This window comes from Heloderma suspectum, chromosome 3 (genome assembly GCF_057233095.1).
Source record: "Heloderma suspectum isolate Gila_16-S chromosome 3, 16-S_ref, whole genome shotgun sequence".
Taxonomy (NCBI): Eukaryota; Metazoa; Chordata; class Lepidosauria; order Squamata; family Helodermatidae; genus Heloderma; species Heloderma suspectum.
The window spans coordinates 213,094,574-213,111,315 of NC_139460.1; the positions used below are offsets into that span (position 1 = coordinate 213,094,574).

At 42.6% G+C, this 16,742-nt stretch overlaps 1 protein-coding gene across 2 annotated transcripts in view; it reads left to right on the forward strand.

Annotated features, from left to right (window-relative positions):
* COL13A1 (collagen type XIII alpha 1 chain) overlaps positions 1-16,742 on the forward strand; it is a 253,449-nt gene that overhangs the window by 168,044 nt on the left and 68,663 nt on the right. Inside the window, exons 16-21 of one of the 2 annotated variants that reach the window (XM_084845462.1) lie at positions 1,854-1,886; positions 4,774-4,800; positions 9,610-9,663; positions 11,077-11,163; positions 12,862-12,906; positions 13,627-13,695. In XM_084845462.1, coding sequence (XP_084701588.1) covers positions 1,854-1,886; positions 4,774-4,800; positions 9,610-9,663; positions 11,077-11,163; positions 12,862-12,906; positions 13,627-13,695 — 315 coding nt within the window. The remainder of the gene's footprint in view (positions 1-1,853; positions 1,887-4,773; positions 4,801-9,609; positions 9,664-11,076; positions 11,164-12,861; positions 12,907-13,626; positions 13,696-16,742) is intronic. The other variant, XM_084845463.1, reaches the window with a different exon arrangement.

Consider the following 16,742-nt stretch of genomic DNA (forward strand, 5'->3'; position numbering starts at 1 on the left):
CCTGCATTTACTTTAAGTGTCCAACTGAATCTATTTTAAGTGTCCAATTGCAAAGGAAAGTGATATGTAATTGGCAGAGAGATGAGGGCAAAACCATCAGCAGATACCTCTGAAACATTCTTTTATTTCATTCAGATGTGACAGCCAAAATGTTCATGTCTGAGTTACCATCAGCAGTTTTTCTCTCACTTTTGTGAATACAAAATGCCCCAGGGAATAAAAGATGAGAATCCAGGGGAAAGACCATGGAAATGAATGGTAAAGATTCAGCTTTTCATGGAGATAAATTTCCCTCATTTTTCACATTTTACTATACTGTGCAGATAAGCCAAAGAACCTACATATATGGAGGGTTGTTTATTTTTCTGCTATGCACATCTTGTGACAAGTCCCGTGGTTGTCCAGCATTCTGGCTACATTTCATTTCAATTCCATTCCATTCGTCCCCTTAATGTCCCACTACTAACCTTCGCATTTTTCCTCCAGTCATAAAATAATGCTGAATATGCATAATTATGAACTGTGCAATCATGACACCATAAACTCTTTCATAAACTTGATGGTGAAAAGGATGGGGGGAAAACTTACGGTGGTGAAGCAGCCAGGTTTTTAGACTAGTGCTAAAAGACTTTAGCAGATAAAATAGCAGTAAATGGATGCTCAGGTACGATAGCACAAATTGCCTTAAAAATTAAGAGAAAGAAGAATGCTTTGAAAAGGGAGGGATAGGACAATGGCTGGGAAGAGGGGCAGTGACACATTTCTGTCGGACCCAATCGTTTGCAAGCTTCCCACCCTCAGCGATTTCTTTCTACATCGGTTTGTCTACTGAGGAACCCCTGTGTGTCTCTTGAGAAGCTCCTATATTGGTAGAGTGCTTTCTGCCCTTTCAGTTCACACAGTGCCCCAGCCAAGTCTGTTTGGCTTTGCAGTTACCCTACTGAGCCTGAGAATGTGCCCCACAGCACATCCAATACTCCCCCTGCATTGCAACCATGCCATGCAGAGGGAGATTGGCTAATGGAGGGCAAGCTGTGTTTCAGGGAAGCTTGTCCACCATTACTGATCTCCTCACTGAGGAGCACCTAAAGGCCAAACTAGATGTGACAGCAGCAGGCCTGTTGTGTTTTTAAAATGCTGGGTCTGCCCCAATCACATCTGAAGCAGGGGTGGGATCTGATTTTTTGAGCAAACGAGGCACACAGGTGGAGAGTGAGAAATTCTGATGCCTAAGTGAGCTCCACTGGGAGAAAAGCATATGAGGGGAAAGGGCTGCCCAAGACATTTTGCTGCCTGAGTCAAAGAACAAGATGGCACCCCCTCCCATTCCAAGTACAAAAGCCAACAGGACTGGCAGGTGAATCTGTCATCAACATTGATGTCAGGACAGCATCCTCCACTGTACCTGAAGGCAGTGGGCTAACTTAGGGGGTGCAGAGCAGGCCGCATGGCACACAATCTCTCCTCCAACATCTTGCTGCTGCCTCCCAACATCTGCCGCCTGAGGTAACTGCTTCACACTGCCTGATGGTAGGGCCGGCCCTGAGTAAACAGCAGCCTTGGGAAGAATTTAGCTCCCTTCACTCCCACTCTCACTTTGCTCTAAAAATCAGACCACCTGCCTACCCCATGCGCTATGCACTGTTGAGGCAGAATCTGCTGCTGTAGCATCTACTTTAAACCTGATATGTTTCCAAGACTGCTGACTTCTGTTTTATATTGTCTTATGTGTGCATGAAATATATATATACATATTTCATATGTATTTCATGTCTTTTTCTCTGAAACTTTCTCAAAGAACATTTGTTTTCTCTTCAGTCAAAGTTTTCCTGTCTTTCCTTTCTCTCTGCCAGGGAGTTCCTGGAATTGCAATGGCAGGGATGAAGGTTAGTTTTTGACTCAAGTGCCACCTTTTAAGAGGGTGGAGGATGGGAGATAGAAACAGAAATGCATGTGTTATTTGTTTAAGGCATTTTCACTGTGCTCTTCAGCTCTGGGAAAAGGTTCTCAGAGAGGTTTACAGAGCAATAACAAATCAAGACAGTCCCTGCCTTCAGTCTAAAGGCAGGTCACAAAAAGAAAAAGGGATAGGGAGGGAGGGAGGAGGAAAACAAGCAAACTCAGGCACCAGTGCTTGAAGCTACAAAGATCTTATCATGACAAGCTGAGATGGAAACAGAGGGAGAGCAAAAGGCAGCTAATCTCTGAGGAGAGCTGATGGGGATGGCCCTGATCCCCACTCTCCCTCTGCTGCACTCTGCAGGGTTGTCAGATAGGGGAAACCAAAGAAAATAAGAACCAAAAATGGCCTTTGGAGCCTTTTTGTGCACTATGCAATGGCAAACACTCTGCAGAGGAGCAGCCAATTGCGATTCCCTAATGAGTGAGGGTTCACTGAGGATCAGTAAGGATGTCCTGGGCCAGCCTCCTCCAGCCTGGTGCCCTCCAGATGCATTGGGCTGCAACTTCCTGTCCATAATGCTTCCATTGGCCATGCTGGCTAGAAATTCTAGAAGTTGCAATCCAATGCCGCAGGTTGGGGAAGGCTGTCCAGGTCAAATGTGACCAGCAGATCAATAATAGAGAGAGATGGTTAGCTACATCAGAGGTAAATAAAGATCCCAACAGGAGAAAATTGGGCTGCTTTCATAAGACCCTTACACTTCTTTCTTAAAATTCCCTGTGATAGCCTTCCCCAACCTTGTGCACTCCAGATGTTTGGACCGCAGCCTTCGGTGGCTGTGTTAGCTGGGGATGATGGGAGTTTCAGTCAAACCCATCTGGAGGGCACCAGGTTGGGGAATGCTGCTCTGTGCACTGCCTTGGTGGGTTTTTAGCACACACACACAAAAGACAATATATAAATGTGATTTGAAAAAATAATAAATAAAATAAAGATGACATCCTAAGATTTTGCAGGTCCAAATGCTAACATTTTTGCACATGCAAGTAAGAATGTATGGATTGTGTAGAATCTGTTCTGTCTGTTTGTCAGGCGCCTTTCATTTTCTCATCCACCCATTGGCGGAATCAGATTTTTTTATTTTCAAATTTGCATAAATTCACACTTGCAAAAATGCACAAATTCCCACAAAATGCGCAAATCCCCTTCAAACATGCATTCTCACACTTTAGCCTATGGAGAAAATGAGCATTTTCAGCTGGGTTTTTAAAAAAAAAAAAAAAATTGCATATTTTTCTACAACAAAATTTGTGCAAAATTCCTGAAGGTTAGAAAAACGGTCACAAGTCTGTGGAATCCACCCAACAGGGAGAAAGCCAGTCTGCTGCAGAATCCATGGGTTGGATTAATAACAATCTGAACTCATTTGGTTCTGTTGCAGATTCCTCCAACATCCCTACATGCAAGAAATATCATGTGCAGTGTTTTATAGTATAGTAGAGGTGATGCTCCCTCGAAGAAAGCCTGGATGCTAAGTTCCTTCATAGTAAAGATCATGATGTTCAGCCAATAATACAAACATCTGCTCAGAGGAAGAACATAATGTGCATCCATCATATTAATTAAATAGCCACAAGTGGCTGTATACACTGTTCACATGTTTTTAAAAAAACAGATCGAAATCAGCCTTGATGTGCCAGCAAACAAGTGCTAACAATACAATGATAATACACAACCCATATGATAAACTGGTGTTACAGAGACATTGTAACAGTGTTGCAGTCAGATTCACAGGCCAAGAGTGCTTCCAGATGGAGGGTTCATAGCACTATAAATCGAAAGGCATTATGTACTTTCCTGTTCCTCAACAGATTTTTTTTCTGGTAACGAAAAAGACGGAAGAAGTGGTGGGAAGACATAGGTGGGTTACAAATAGATGATGATGTCTGAACCTCCTGTAAAATTCTGTGTTTAAGGCACCACAAAAGCCTAATTTGGAAGCACCTCAAAAGCCATTAAAAAAAAAGATCATGGTACCACTTCTTTTACAGACTAGATGACGGCATCATCCAAGGAATTATTAGATAGTATTAACACAGTTACTCTCATTATGACAGATGGGATGTGTGTGTGGGGGGGGGATACGGGGGATTGTATATTGTGCTCTGTGCTCAGAGACAGCTCCCCACCTCTTCTTCCCATGGGAATTCTGTGGGTGAGGCCTAGGCCATTCAGGGGCAGAGGCAAGGGCAGGTCACCCAGTGTCATTGCCAGAGTGCAGCACAGTATTGTGTCCCATTTACTTATGTGGGTCACCACTACTCCTGGCCTGGCGACCCCTGCTATTATGAATGAAGTCTGCTCCTATCTGCATAGCCCTAGTTCTCTTTCTTTAAACATGACTCAAGGGTGGTATTTTCAGTGTAGAATCAGTAGGTGGGGGAAGAATTTGAACACCTTTTCACCTACAGATTCTTCCCAAGAAATGCCCCCAAACCCTACTAGACTAGTACTACAAGGGAAATGTGGAGTTGGGAACCCCACGTTTTCCTCACCAGTTCCACCCTCAAATCTGATTATTAACTATTCTTGTCCATTGTACTTCTGTTTCCACATATTCCATTTTCTTTTCTGACATAAAAGATGGCTGGTCCAATTAAAGCTGGATAGAATTTTGGCATGAATGAGTTTCACATCAGACACAACTGTGTGAGACCCGCTGGTGCTTAACATTTAAACAGATGTAAATATATCTTCAAATAAAGCTGCAGTGCTTTGTTGGTCAACTACTCTGCCTGTTAGCACTGGGAGTAAAAGAGTCACCCTCTTCTCTTTCCTTCCCTCAATTTTTCCATCTTTTCCTAATGCAGGGTGAGCCAGGGATTCCAGGAGCAAAGGTATTGGACTTAAGGAAATACCTACCTTAAAACTGCTTTGTCTGTGTTTTATTTTCAGTCTCTTAAGGAGATCTGGTGTTATGATCAGTATGTGAATAACTTGTTGGTAAATATGTTGGATATTAGCAGCATATATTTTCCTTTCCCTTCCTTATTTCTCCCCTTCATCAGTTATGCCCTAATTGCTCCAGAGAAAGAGAGAGATTTCCTAGCTAATTATTTTCTTTATTACACCCTTGCTCACAATTCAGACTCTATTTGCTTCCACACTAAATGCCATTAGCATTGCTGAGGCATTGCATTTTTCTCAGTCAGCTGGCAACAGAATTAAAATGGTGGTTCTATACAACATGTAATGTAGTACTATATTCCACATAAAAAATCTGGCAATGCATATCACTGTGAGCAAGAACCTACTATATATTTATGCAGAAGTTATGCAATTGCCATCATAAAAAGAATGAAATAAAAATAGTTACAAGCAATTGCTCTGGAAACAAAGAGGAAGAAAGCAGCAGTTAAAGCCCTCTGCCTCAATGTGGAAATAGGAACTGACTAATGAAGTTCCAATTCTGGAATGGTAGGTCTATATCCAGTGAAAAGGAGCTATTAAGTACAGGAGCAGAAGCCACTATAAAAGAAAAGGGCAAGAAGGAAGCTACTAATTAAAGGGACAGTAGCTCTGAAATGCCTCAATTGCATGTTAAGGGAGGAAGGAAGAAAAAAAATGCAACAAATCTTTTAGAAGATAGGAAGATAAAGACAACATTGGAATACACTTCATCCCACATCTTGACTTGCTCAAAGGAATGTGTAGCTCAACCTCCAGTGTGACTATTATGCTGGGTTCAGGTTATATAACAAAGACATAATCTGGATTTTGCATAAAAACCAAGTGAATGAATTATCTTCATTCCAGAGGAAATACCTAATATGGAAGCAACCATAATTAGATTTCAAAATGATGCAAGTCCCACATGGCTTTGTTCACTGACTTACAGCCTGAGTCTAGCATAATAGTTACACTGGAGGATGAGCTGCACAAACCTTTGGGCAAGTCAGGAAGTGGGTTGAAGTGATCCGGGTTGCTGCTGTGCTTGTGCTAAATTGATTGCCCAAGGACTTCATTCTCACAGTAGTTACTGTAGGTGTGGTGTTAAAGAGATTGATTTTTCAGACAGGGAGGGAGCAATCCTATGGCCGCTAGACAGTGGCTAGACAGCCATAGGATATCTGGTTTTCTGGGAACTGACCTCCCGCCCATTCCATGCTGCCTCAGAGGCAGCATGGAACAGCCCTGTGCTCCGCGCTCGCAAGAGGAGCGTGGAGCGGCTGAAAAGGGGTGTTCCGGGGAGAGTTCCGGAGCAGGGAGGACAGAAATGCCTGTACGACACATCCAATGTGTCATATGGCAGCCTCCTCCCCTGCTCGGCCCTCCCACGGCTGGGCAGCTGCAGTCGGCTGTCTAGCCAAAAATGCAGGGCAGGAGAAGTGCGGAGGGAATGATCCCCTCCACGCTTCTCCTTCCCTGCATTGGATAGGTGGTCACCTCCGAGTTTGGAGGCGGCCGCATATCCGAATAGGATTGCGACCTAAGCCTCCAATTCAAATTTTGCCTCAGTAGGTGGCCTTAGACAAGCTACTAGCCTCCCTCCCCAACCTGCAATAGAAGGAAAATGATAATGACCTATCTTACTAGGTTATTGTACAACTTATTGAGATAATGTATGTGAATTGCTTTGATCAACTCCATATGAATACCGCTATTATTGCTGTCATTTTGAATATGATTATTAATAGTAATAGTGGTAATAATAACAGTAGTAGTCATCATATTGCTACTACTGTTATTATTGCCAGTGCAATGTTTTGGCCAGTGTGTTGGGTGGAGTCTTGAGTTCAAATCCCCACTCAACCATGAAGCTCACTGGGTAACCTGGGGCTAGTCTCGTTCGCTCGCTCGGTCTCTCCCTCAGCCTAACCTGCCATTTATTGTGCCCTCCAAGTGCACTAATTTCAACTAGCTCTAGTTAAAAACTCAGAGCTCTCTCACTCTCAGCTTTTGTCCCACTGCAGACCTCACGCACATTTCTCATACACGAACTGTCAAGGACTCTTATTTCAGACCCAGCCTCTGCAAGTGGGGATCGTGCTTCAGGTTGTGGTTATGTTGTGCTTGGAGGCTACCAGTCGTGTATAACACATTGTTCTCTGTCTCTCTTTTCTTACCAAAATAAAAGGGAGAACGTGGAGTTGCAGGGAAGATGGGGGCCCCAGGTTTGCCAGGAAAAAGGGGGCAGAGGGTAGGACATTATAAAATGCTTGAGCTTGGTTTGCTGATCTGTCTTGCCCTTCCAACAACCCCATCCCCGACTGGATTGCTTTCTGAAAGGCATGAAAAAAATGAGAGGTACTTAGGCTACGTGATTTCAGCCAGGAAGTCAAAGTCACTATTCAGAATATACAAAACATAAGCAACCTTCTGAACGTGGTATTTTTATATTATCTCTGTCTTCACTCTTGGAATACCAAACAGGATGGGCATGACGGGAGGACAGGGTGTTTTGAGACTGCAGCCTTAGGGTAGCCTTTAATGCGACTGGTGTAAATTTAGATGAGGGCAGGGTAATTCAAAGTAATTGAAATCACCTATTTAAATCATGATTGAAACGACCAAGCAAAAAAGACCAGTTTAAATCATTGATTTCAGTCAACTTTCCCATTTGGAAATGCACATGTTTCCTGAGCAAGCAAGCATTCCAATTAGATGTTCTAACGATTAAAACATTTTGGGGCTGCACTCCCCCTTAAGATGAGGTTGCCGTCTCTGGGGTTCACAGTCTGGGAGTGCTTTCACTGGAGGCCCATAGTGGCAGCCATCTCACACTGCCTTCCATCAGCTAGTGTGGCAACTGCAACCCCTGTTGAACAGAGACAACCCGGCCAGAGTTGTTCATGCCTTGTTAATCTCTAGAAAGGACCACTGAATGCAGTGTATGTAGGGTTGCCTTTACAGACACCTTGGAAACTTCAGTTAGTACAAAATGCAACTGCTAGCTTACTAATGGGGATCACCTGCAGAGACCTCATCTCACCAATTCCTGAAACAGCTACACATTGGTTGCTGGACTGTTTCAAGGCACAATTCAAAGTGTTAGTCATTATCTAAAAAGCCCTAAATAGCTTTCCTGAAGCTAATGTGCCTTCTTCCACCATAGGGAAGCTATTTACAGTGACAGGAAAGAGGAAATGCGCCTCCAAAAAAGAGGACAAAAGAGGGCACAGATTTGCATAAAATTTGCATATGCTAGCATATATGTCAGGATGTAATTTTAGAAATAAGTGCTATAATTTGAAGAGAAATACAATACGTCTCACCACAGTAGGGAAGACCGTGAGCAAGTAATCTGGGTGCCAGCTCAGTCTGCTGTCCAGGTGCTAACTGGTGTTGAGCAACTTCAAGGCCTCTTCTGCTTTCCCTTCTTATGGTTCTCTATTTTTTAACTGGCCCCGGACCTTCAAATAGAGGCCACCTTTAAGCAAAAGGCTGTCCTCTGTGAAGTAGGACACATGGCCACTCTGTTCCACATGACCATGCCTGAACCTTATGATCGTCATTAGAGGCCACCCCCACCCCCCAGAACTCACCACCACCTGAGGTTAGGTGGGTGGTGTCCGAAGAAAGCCTTCTTGCTCATGATGCCTTGTATTCAGAATGCCTTCCCCAAAGAAGCTTGCCTGGCACCTGCTCTGATGTCTCTTTGCTGCCAGGCAAAGATTGAAACAAAAAAGTCTCAGGCTTTTCAGCATGTTGAATAGTTGATTTTAATTGCTGTTCTATGGTTCTGCCTGGTTTGTTGAACGGATGCTGCTTTTCCTGTGTTTTATGTTGTTTTGCTGTTGCTTAAAAAAGGGGGGGGGGGTGTTCTTCTGACTGTATGCTACCCTGGGAGCATATGCTGAAGGTAGCTCGTAACATTTCCTAAGTAAATTACTAAATATTCATTTGCAGATAATATAGCATCTATGTAACCCAGAGGCATAAAACGTTTGGCTATGCAGACCACATATCTTTTGTACTATGACATTATATCTTCTTATAGACAAGGCCGGTACACCTGCAAAGATACTTAGCAAAATCAGTTATTTGGGTTGTCACAAATGTCCAGAACTTTCCAGAAAGAAGGAATGATAATTGCTGGGCAAAATAGTCCATGAAATGAAAAGTGAATGTCCATGCTGTCCATGCCTGGCCCTGATTTTCAGAATTTCACAATATTGGAGAGTTCAGGTAGCTTTGCATGAAACAGGATTACAAGACCATGCATATGGGCTCAGTGGATGATCCTGGACATATGCAGGATGGCATCACCTCAGTGTTAGCCCCTGTGATGACTTGCTGCTAGTTTCTGGTGTACAGTATTGATCCATATAATATGTACATGAACTATTGTGCTGCAAAGATATTTTCCCCCAAGGTTCTTTCTTTGGATAGTAAAGCAATGTTTCATAGGTTAGAGAAACTTTTAATAGACAGTTTTTGAAACTACAATGTTAAAAAAATCTGATTTATGTTTTTAAAATCCATTTCTTAATTATTATTAATAATAATAATAATAATCAGGTTGCACCTATTTTGATAGCCTTGATCTTAATTGGAAAGAGAGCTAGCAAGGAAAAAGGAGTGAGCTGTGGAGTGGTTTATTACCTTGTGCATATAGATAGATTTACTGCCATTCAGCCAATCCTACTACAGGGTAAACAAATCATTGCCACCAGTATCCAACCATGTCTATATTTCACCAACAGGGCGAGAAAGGAAAACCTGGTGAACCAGGACCTCCTGGAACCTTGGGAGAAAAGGTTGGTTTTGTTACCTAAGTGGGGTAAGGGGGAGTGGTGGCAGTTGTATTTCCTTTCATTGCTAGCATAGAAACATGTTTGAGGTCCTCCTCCCATACTAGGAATCAGAGTGGGCCCTTCCTAAAGCAGGGCTGGGGAACCTCTGGCCCTCCAGATGTTGTTGGACTCCAGTTCTCATAATCCCTGCACACTAGGCATGCTGGCTGGGGCCAATGGGAGCTGGAGTCCAACAGCAACTGGAGGGCCCGCACATTCCCATCCCTGTCCTAATGTATGCATATTTGTTGTTGTTGTTGTTATATTTCCATAAAAAGGGGTAGGAATCTGGCAGGTAAGAGCTTTCACTGACTTTATTTTTGTGCATCGCAAAGCTAGCTCTGGATCAGCAAGTTGGGCCTATGAACCAAATCATAAGGGAAATAATGCCACAGTGTCTTTATTCTAATAACATTTCCCACAAAGACGAAACTGTAAGGTAGGGTCCATTGGCTTAGAGGTAAACCAGTAGGCATGAGGCAAACAATTGCACAGAAAGTGTGTGGCTACAAAATGCACTGCAAAAAATCTGGAGTAAACTCGATCGGCCACTCAAATCCCATCTTGTCGTAATACTTGCTAGATTTACACATCACAAAATTGGCAGTATAGTGTCTGATCTGGGACTTTATTTCATGTTGAGGCCTCCAGCACAAACATTTGCCAGCGCATCAGCAAGGACAATGTGTCTGTGATCCTTTTATAAGTAGGACCTGCAGCTAACAGTATGGAGTACTCCTGCTCAGGATTCCAGCCAGGCATGCCTTTTTCCATGCTACTCCAATCCATTCTCATCCTGCACCCTACCCACACTTGTCAGTCAGCATTCCGTGACCACTGAGCATGCTCAGTCCTCCTCAATGAACTGTTTTTGGGGTCCCCCCTTATTTTTTTTTCCTAATGACTTGATTGTACATCTGCAAACTTTGGGGTTCCCCTGAGCTGATGATACCTCCCTCTTGTGCCTGGATGGTGCTGTTTTGACTACATAAGGACTGGCATTCAGAGAACTGAGTTTGCTATCTATGATGTTATCAGGCAACTGACTAAGGGGTGTTATCAGCAAAACCTTCTCAAGGCTGCTTTCTCTCTCTCCCACCTCCCTCACCCAGAGAAGCCCTCATTGTTTGTTTGTTTGTTTGTTTAAAATATTGCTAGGCCACCTTTCAGGGAAGAAGCCCTCCCAAGGCAGCTTACAACATTAGAATTCATATAGTAAAAAACTGATACAATAATAAGCATTCATAAAACAACAGACACCAACAATAAAACATTATTAAAAACCTACAGCATAATTGCATCTACAGAGTAGAACATTATAGAAAAATACAAAGCCTAATAATCAATTAACCCTTGTTCATCTTTTGGTATATCTAGGGGGGAAAGGGAGATTCTGGCAATGCACTTGGAGGAGGCAAAGGGGAGCCTGGGCCACCAGGATTACCTGGGCCTCCAGGACCAAAAGTGAGTAAATTTTTACATACACATAGGCCTAATGAAGAATATTCCATAATGGGTTAAACTTGCTTTTCTGTGCATTTATAATTGTGCACCATGTAATTGTCATGAGAGAAACGCCCTCTTCTTTAGGGCATTTTACTTGTTCCCAGCACTGAAGACCAGCAAATAGAAAGAAGGAAATAAAACCTGCTCTTTCGTTTCTATAAAGAAGAAGTGATCAAAGTTGCCTGTCTTCAGGTAGACAAGTGGATAAGGATGATGTGTGTACCAGACCTCTCGAATTTTCAAGCAAGCTCTTTTCATGGAAACACTAGTCAATAAATAAATATCCCCTCTGTAGCTATTGTGAAACACACAGATTCAATATATATATTTTAAAACACACAGTCATCTGGGACAAGGTAACTTGCAGTTTATGCTTACATAGTGTTATTAAGGAATGTGTCTCATACAGAACAGTCATATAGAGTCAGACATTCACTGTGAGAGTAAATACATTACTTTAAGTAAAAAAAACCATCCAAGTATTGCTTAGTGGTTAAAGAATTAGAAGTCTTGCAAACCATTTTTATGCCAGTTAAAAACTAGGTAGTTCCTCTATAATGCAGAAGAAACTGTGTACTGTAGTATACATTAATGCCTCCCTCTGAAAAGACTTTCACCACTTCTAGACTCTATGATTCTTGAGCACAGAGATGTTTTCAGCAGGATGAAACCTTGTAAACCCCATGAATAAGGATTCCTTGTATCTTCTCTACAGTGCCTAGCATACTGTTGTACCAATGAATTAATATTAGTTGTGATGATAGCAGTATTACTATTATCACAACTAATATTCATTTTTTGCTATCAATATTCAAGTATTACTTACTATTCCTACTACCATTAGTAACTGAGTTGTGTGGGTCAGGTAAGCCACCAGACCTTTGAGTGCTCAATTTCTACTTGAATTATACTATATCTTTTAATTGAACTATTCACCCTAGTGTGGATTTCAGCATGAGGCAAGGGTCTAATTGCCTACCACTAGCCTCTTTTAAAATATTACTTTGTCCTGGAGCATGATAAAGCAAAGAAGTGACGTGCCTTTCATGGTTATTACAGTGACCTGATGCAAAGGGAGATAGGATTCTGCACCTTTATGGATTGTATAGAACAGGGAACTGTGGCAGGTGCAGCTTATCATGCAAGGGTGGGGAAGCAGCGCCTGCTGAAACTGTTATACATAGCTCTGAAAGGTAGATGAGTCCTGTTCTCCTTTGCTTCTGGTCACCTTATCATCATCATCATGAAAAGCATCACATTAGTCACCCTTGTCTTGGCACTGCTCTATGCTTTACCTTTGCTGCAACTGTACAATCTTGTGAAGGTAGCACAAGATGTCAAATGGGTGCAGCAGAAACACCCTACATGGACCTTACTTTATACTAAATTCTTTAGGAGGACTCATACAATGTTGTATGTGTGGGAAAATCTGTTCCAGTCAGCCTATCTAGCCCATGACAGAATTTTAAAATGAACAGATGATTGCACATGTATTGTAAACTCCATGTGAAAATCATTGATCATGTGAATCCATCTTTTGTCATCAAAAGTCATTGTGTTCCCCATGACTCCTCGGTTAACATTACTATGTGAGGCTGTTTGTGTAAATAAGGTCGTTTGTAATAGCTCACTAACTCAATGGTCTCCATATTACAGGGAGAACCTGGAGCCCCTGGGGAGCAGGGACCATTTGGCCCAAGGGTGAGTATTGCTTTACTCTTCAGTCAGGGTCTGTATTAATGAACAGGCCTTAGATTAGGAGTGTCTCTACACAGGACATTTCTTGTGCACTTGTGATTGTTCACTCACGGAGGTTCACAGGTCCTTTTCACGGCGTCATCAACCTCTAATGCCCCCCCCTCCGCCATTTTCAAGCGGGAATCTACCATTTTATAAAACCCTGAAAATGCTGTAATAAATCAAAATTGTGCAATAAAACTGCGCTATCTGCTGGTGGTATAAATGAAACATATGGGAAGGAAATGGGCAAAAACAAGGGGAGGAGCACATGTATTGTGCCAGTCGTTAAACCTGCAAAGACTCCGGAAGACAAAGCCCAGTAATGCTGCGGGATTTTTGCTAAATGTGGAGAAGTCCTAGGAAGCAGTATTATTGTCAACAGCTGCTTCAATCTATTACCTTTTCCTCCTCAGTTATAATAGATCAGCTTCTAGTTTGCACTGCAAAAAATGGCTCAAAGTATACAGATTAAACCGGCCATCATTATTGTGTTAAAATACCCATCTCCAAATATAGATGCATTTTGCTATTGATCTGTGTGAACACTGTATATGCAAGTACCAATCTGTTAAGTGTCATCCTGGACTGTTAGCAAGAATCTGAATCAACATTATTCCAGACATATCTAATCTAGATGGAAACTCCAGTTTTTAACTACATACATGATTGATTTTTGTACAGGGTTTCAAGGGTGAACCAGGGAAGAATGAAATGGTAGATTACAATGGCAATATCAATGAAGCTTTGCAGGTAAGGTGACATACACAAGATAGGCACCATGTATAATCATGACGCTCCAATGACCTTTTTGCTTATTGTTTCCAGATTATATTCTATGAAGAGTAACTGGCTGTTTCATGCTGATTGTGCTAGAGCAAATGATCAACATACACAGTTAATTTCTGCTACTGTACGCAACTATATGGAGAATTAGGCATCCTCTCTATATATACAAATCATTACTGAAGTCAATCACAGCTAGGGATGGGAGAATCAACGAAGCTTGACTCATTGAGGTCCTCCAAGTTCCACCCCGAAGCTTGGTCCACCTCATTTCCATTCCCTATTGCGTGATGCTTTTTTGTTGCTGTTGTTCAAAAAGAAACGTATGCATTTGGGTGTGCATTTTTTTAAGTGTGTGCCCAAATATGTTCTTTCCCCACATTGACTAAAGCATAAAAATGCACATTTTCCAAAGAACAGTTTTTGAACCAGCGCCACAAGCTTGGGAATGTGTGAGCTTTGTTAGGAAAATGTGCTTGCGTTCATGTTTGGGGGTGTGAGCAGGGCAAGTTCTGGTCACAACTCAAAACAAAATGCTTGTACGTGCCTATTGACAGCCACTGGTTGAGTGGCACTCAGTGACATCAGTAGGATACAACCCAGTATTTTCCTTTTCTTTTTTAAATGCTGTATAGCTCCTGCCAGAAGATCACTCTCTGCAGAACTTCTAGAGACAGAGAGTAAAAAGAACCTCTCCCACCCCCAAATTAATACTGCAGATGTTTCAGCTTCGTCAGTTCGTCTATGGGAGTTACTTAGCTACAACAGACGTTAACAGACCCATCAGGCAGTTGAAGTCAGTGCGAAGAGAACTTCTGGAACGCTTTCATTTTTAATAAGAGCATGACTCTCTGAATTGTTTTGCCCCCTAACGAAGACATTATGTTAGCTCAGAAGAGTCAAAACACATTGGGCTTCCTGTCTACTTAATGAATTCCAATTTGTACCTATTATTGATGTATTCCTTTCTGATAATCTTTACCATGGGGGCCCAAACTGTTTCTGTGAGCCAGCTGTCTTGCTGTACAAATAGACAGAGGAATTTGATGCAGACTGATGACTGATGATTGTTTCATAGAATCATAGTATAGTAGGGTTGGAAGGGGCCTACAAGGCCATCGAGTCCAACCCCCTGCTCAGTGCAGGAATCCAAGTCAGAGCATCCCCGACAGATGGCTGTCCAGCCTCCTCTTGAATGCCTCCAGTGTGGGAGAGCCCACTACCTCCCTAGGTAATTGGTTCCATTGTCATACTGCTCTAACAGTCAGGACGTTTTTCCTGATGTTCAGCTGGAATCTGGCTTCCTGTAACTTGAGCCCATTATTCCGTGTCCTGCATTCTGGGATGATCAAGAAGAGATCCTGGCCTTCCTCTCTGTGACAACCTTTCAAGTACTTGAAGAGCACTATCATATCTCCCCTCAGTCTTCTCTTCTCAAGGCTAAACATGCCCAGTTCTTTCAGTCTGCCTTCATAGGGCTTTCTTTCCAGTCCGCTGATCATCTTTGTTGCCCTCCTCTTGAACCCTCTCCACCTTCTTAAAGTGCGGTGCCCAGAACTGGATACAGTACTCCAGATGAGGCCTAACCAGTGCTGAGTAGTGGGGAACTAGTACTTCCTGGGATTTGGAAGCTATGCTTCTATTAATGCAGCCCAAAAGAGCATTTGCCTTCTTTGCAGCCACATCACATTGTTGGCTCATATTCAGCTTGTGATTTACAACAATTCCAAGATCCTTCTCGCTTGTAGTGTGGTTGAGCCACGTATCCCCCACCTTGTAACTGTGCATTTGGTTTCTCCTTCCTAGGTGCAGAACTTGGCATTTATCCCTATTAAATGTCATTCTGTTGTTTTCTGCCCAGCACTCCAGTCTGTCAAGATCACTTTGAATTTTGTTTCTTTCTTCCAAAGTATTAGCTATCCCGCCCAATTTTGTGTCATCTGCAAATCTGATCAGCATTCCCTGCACCTCCTCCTCCAAGTCATTAATACAAATGTTGAAGAGCACTGGGCCCAAGACTGAGCCCCGCGGTACCCTGCTCATTACCTCTTCCCAGTTTGAGAAGATCCCATTGATAAGCAGTCTTTGGGTCTGATTCTGTAGCCAACTGTGGATCCACCTGATCATTGTTTCATCTAGCCCACTTTGAGGTAGTTTGCTCACCAGGATATCATGGGGCACTTTGTCGAAAGCTTTGCTGAAGTCAAGATATATGATGTCCACAGCATTCCCACACTCCACAAGGGAGGTTACTTGATCAAAAAATGAGATCAGATTCATCTGGCGGGATTTGTTCTTGACAAATCCATGTTGGCTTTGAGTAATCACTGCATTGTTTTCAAGGTGCTTACAGATGGATTGCAAAATGCGGAAGCAAAGCAAGCAATGCGCAGAAGCAGAAGAAGATAATAGAATAGGAAGGACAAGAGACCTCTTCCAGAAAATTAGAAACATCGGAGATAAATTCCAGGCAAAAATGGGTATGATCAAAAACAAAGATGGCAAGGACCTAACAGAAGCAGAGGAGATCAAGAAAAGGTGGCAAGAATATACGGAAGATCTGTATAGGAAGGATAATAATATCGGGGATAGATTTGACAGTGTGGTCAGTGAGCTAGAGCTAGACATCCTGAAGAGTGAGGTTGAATGGGCCTTAAGAAGCATTGCTAATAACAAGGCAGCAGGAGGTGACGGTATCCCAGCTGAACTGTTTAAAATCTTGCAAGATGATGCTGTCAAGGTGATGCATGCCATATGCCAGCAAATTTGGAAAACACAAGAATGGCCAACAGATTGGAAAAAATCAACTTATATCCCCATACCAAAAGAGGGAAGCACCAAAGAATGTTCAAACTATCCAACAGTGGCACTTATTTCACATACCAGTAAGGTAATGCACAAGATCTTGCAAGGTAGACTCCAACAATTCATGGAACGAGAATTGCCAGATGTACAAGCTGGGTTTAGAAAAGGCAGAGGAACTAGAGACCAAATTGCCAATATCCGCTGGATAA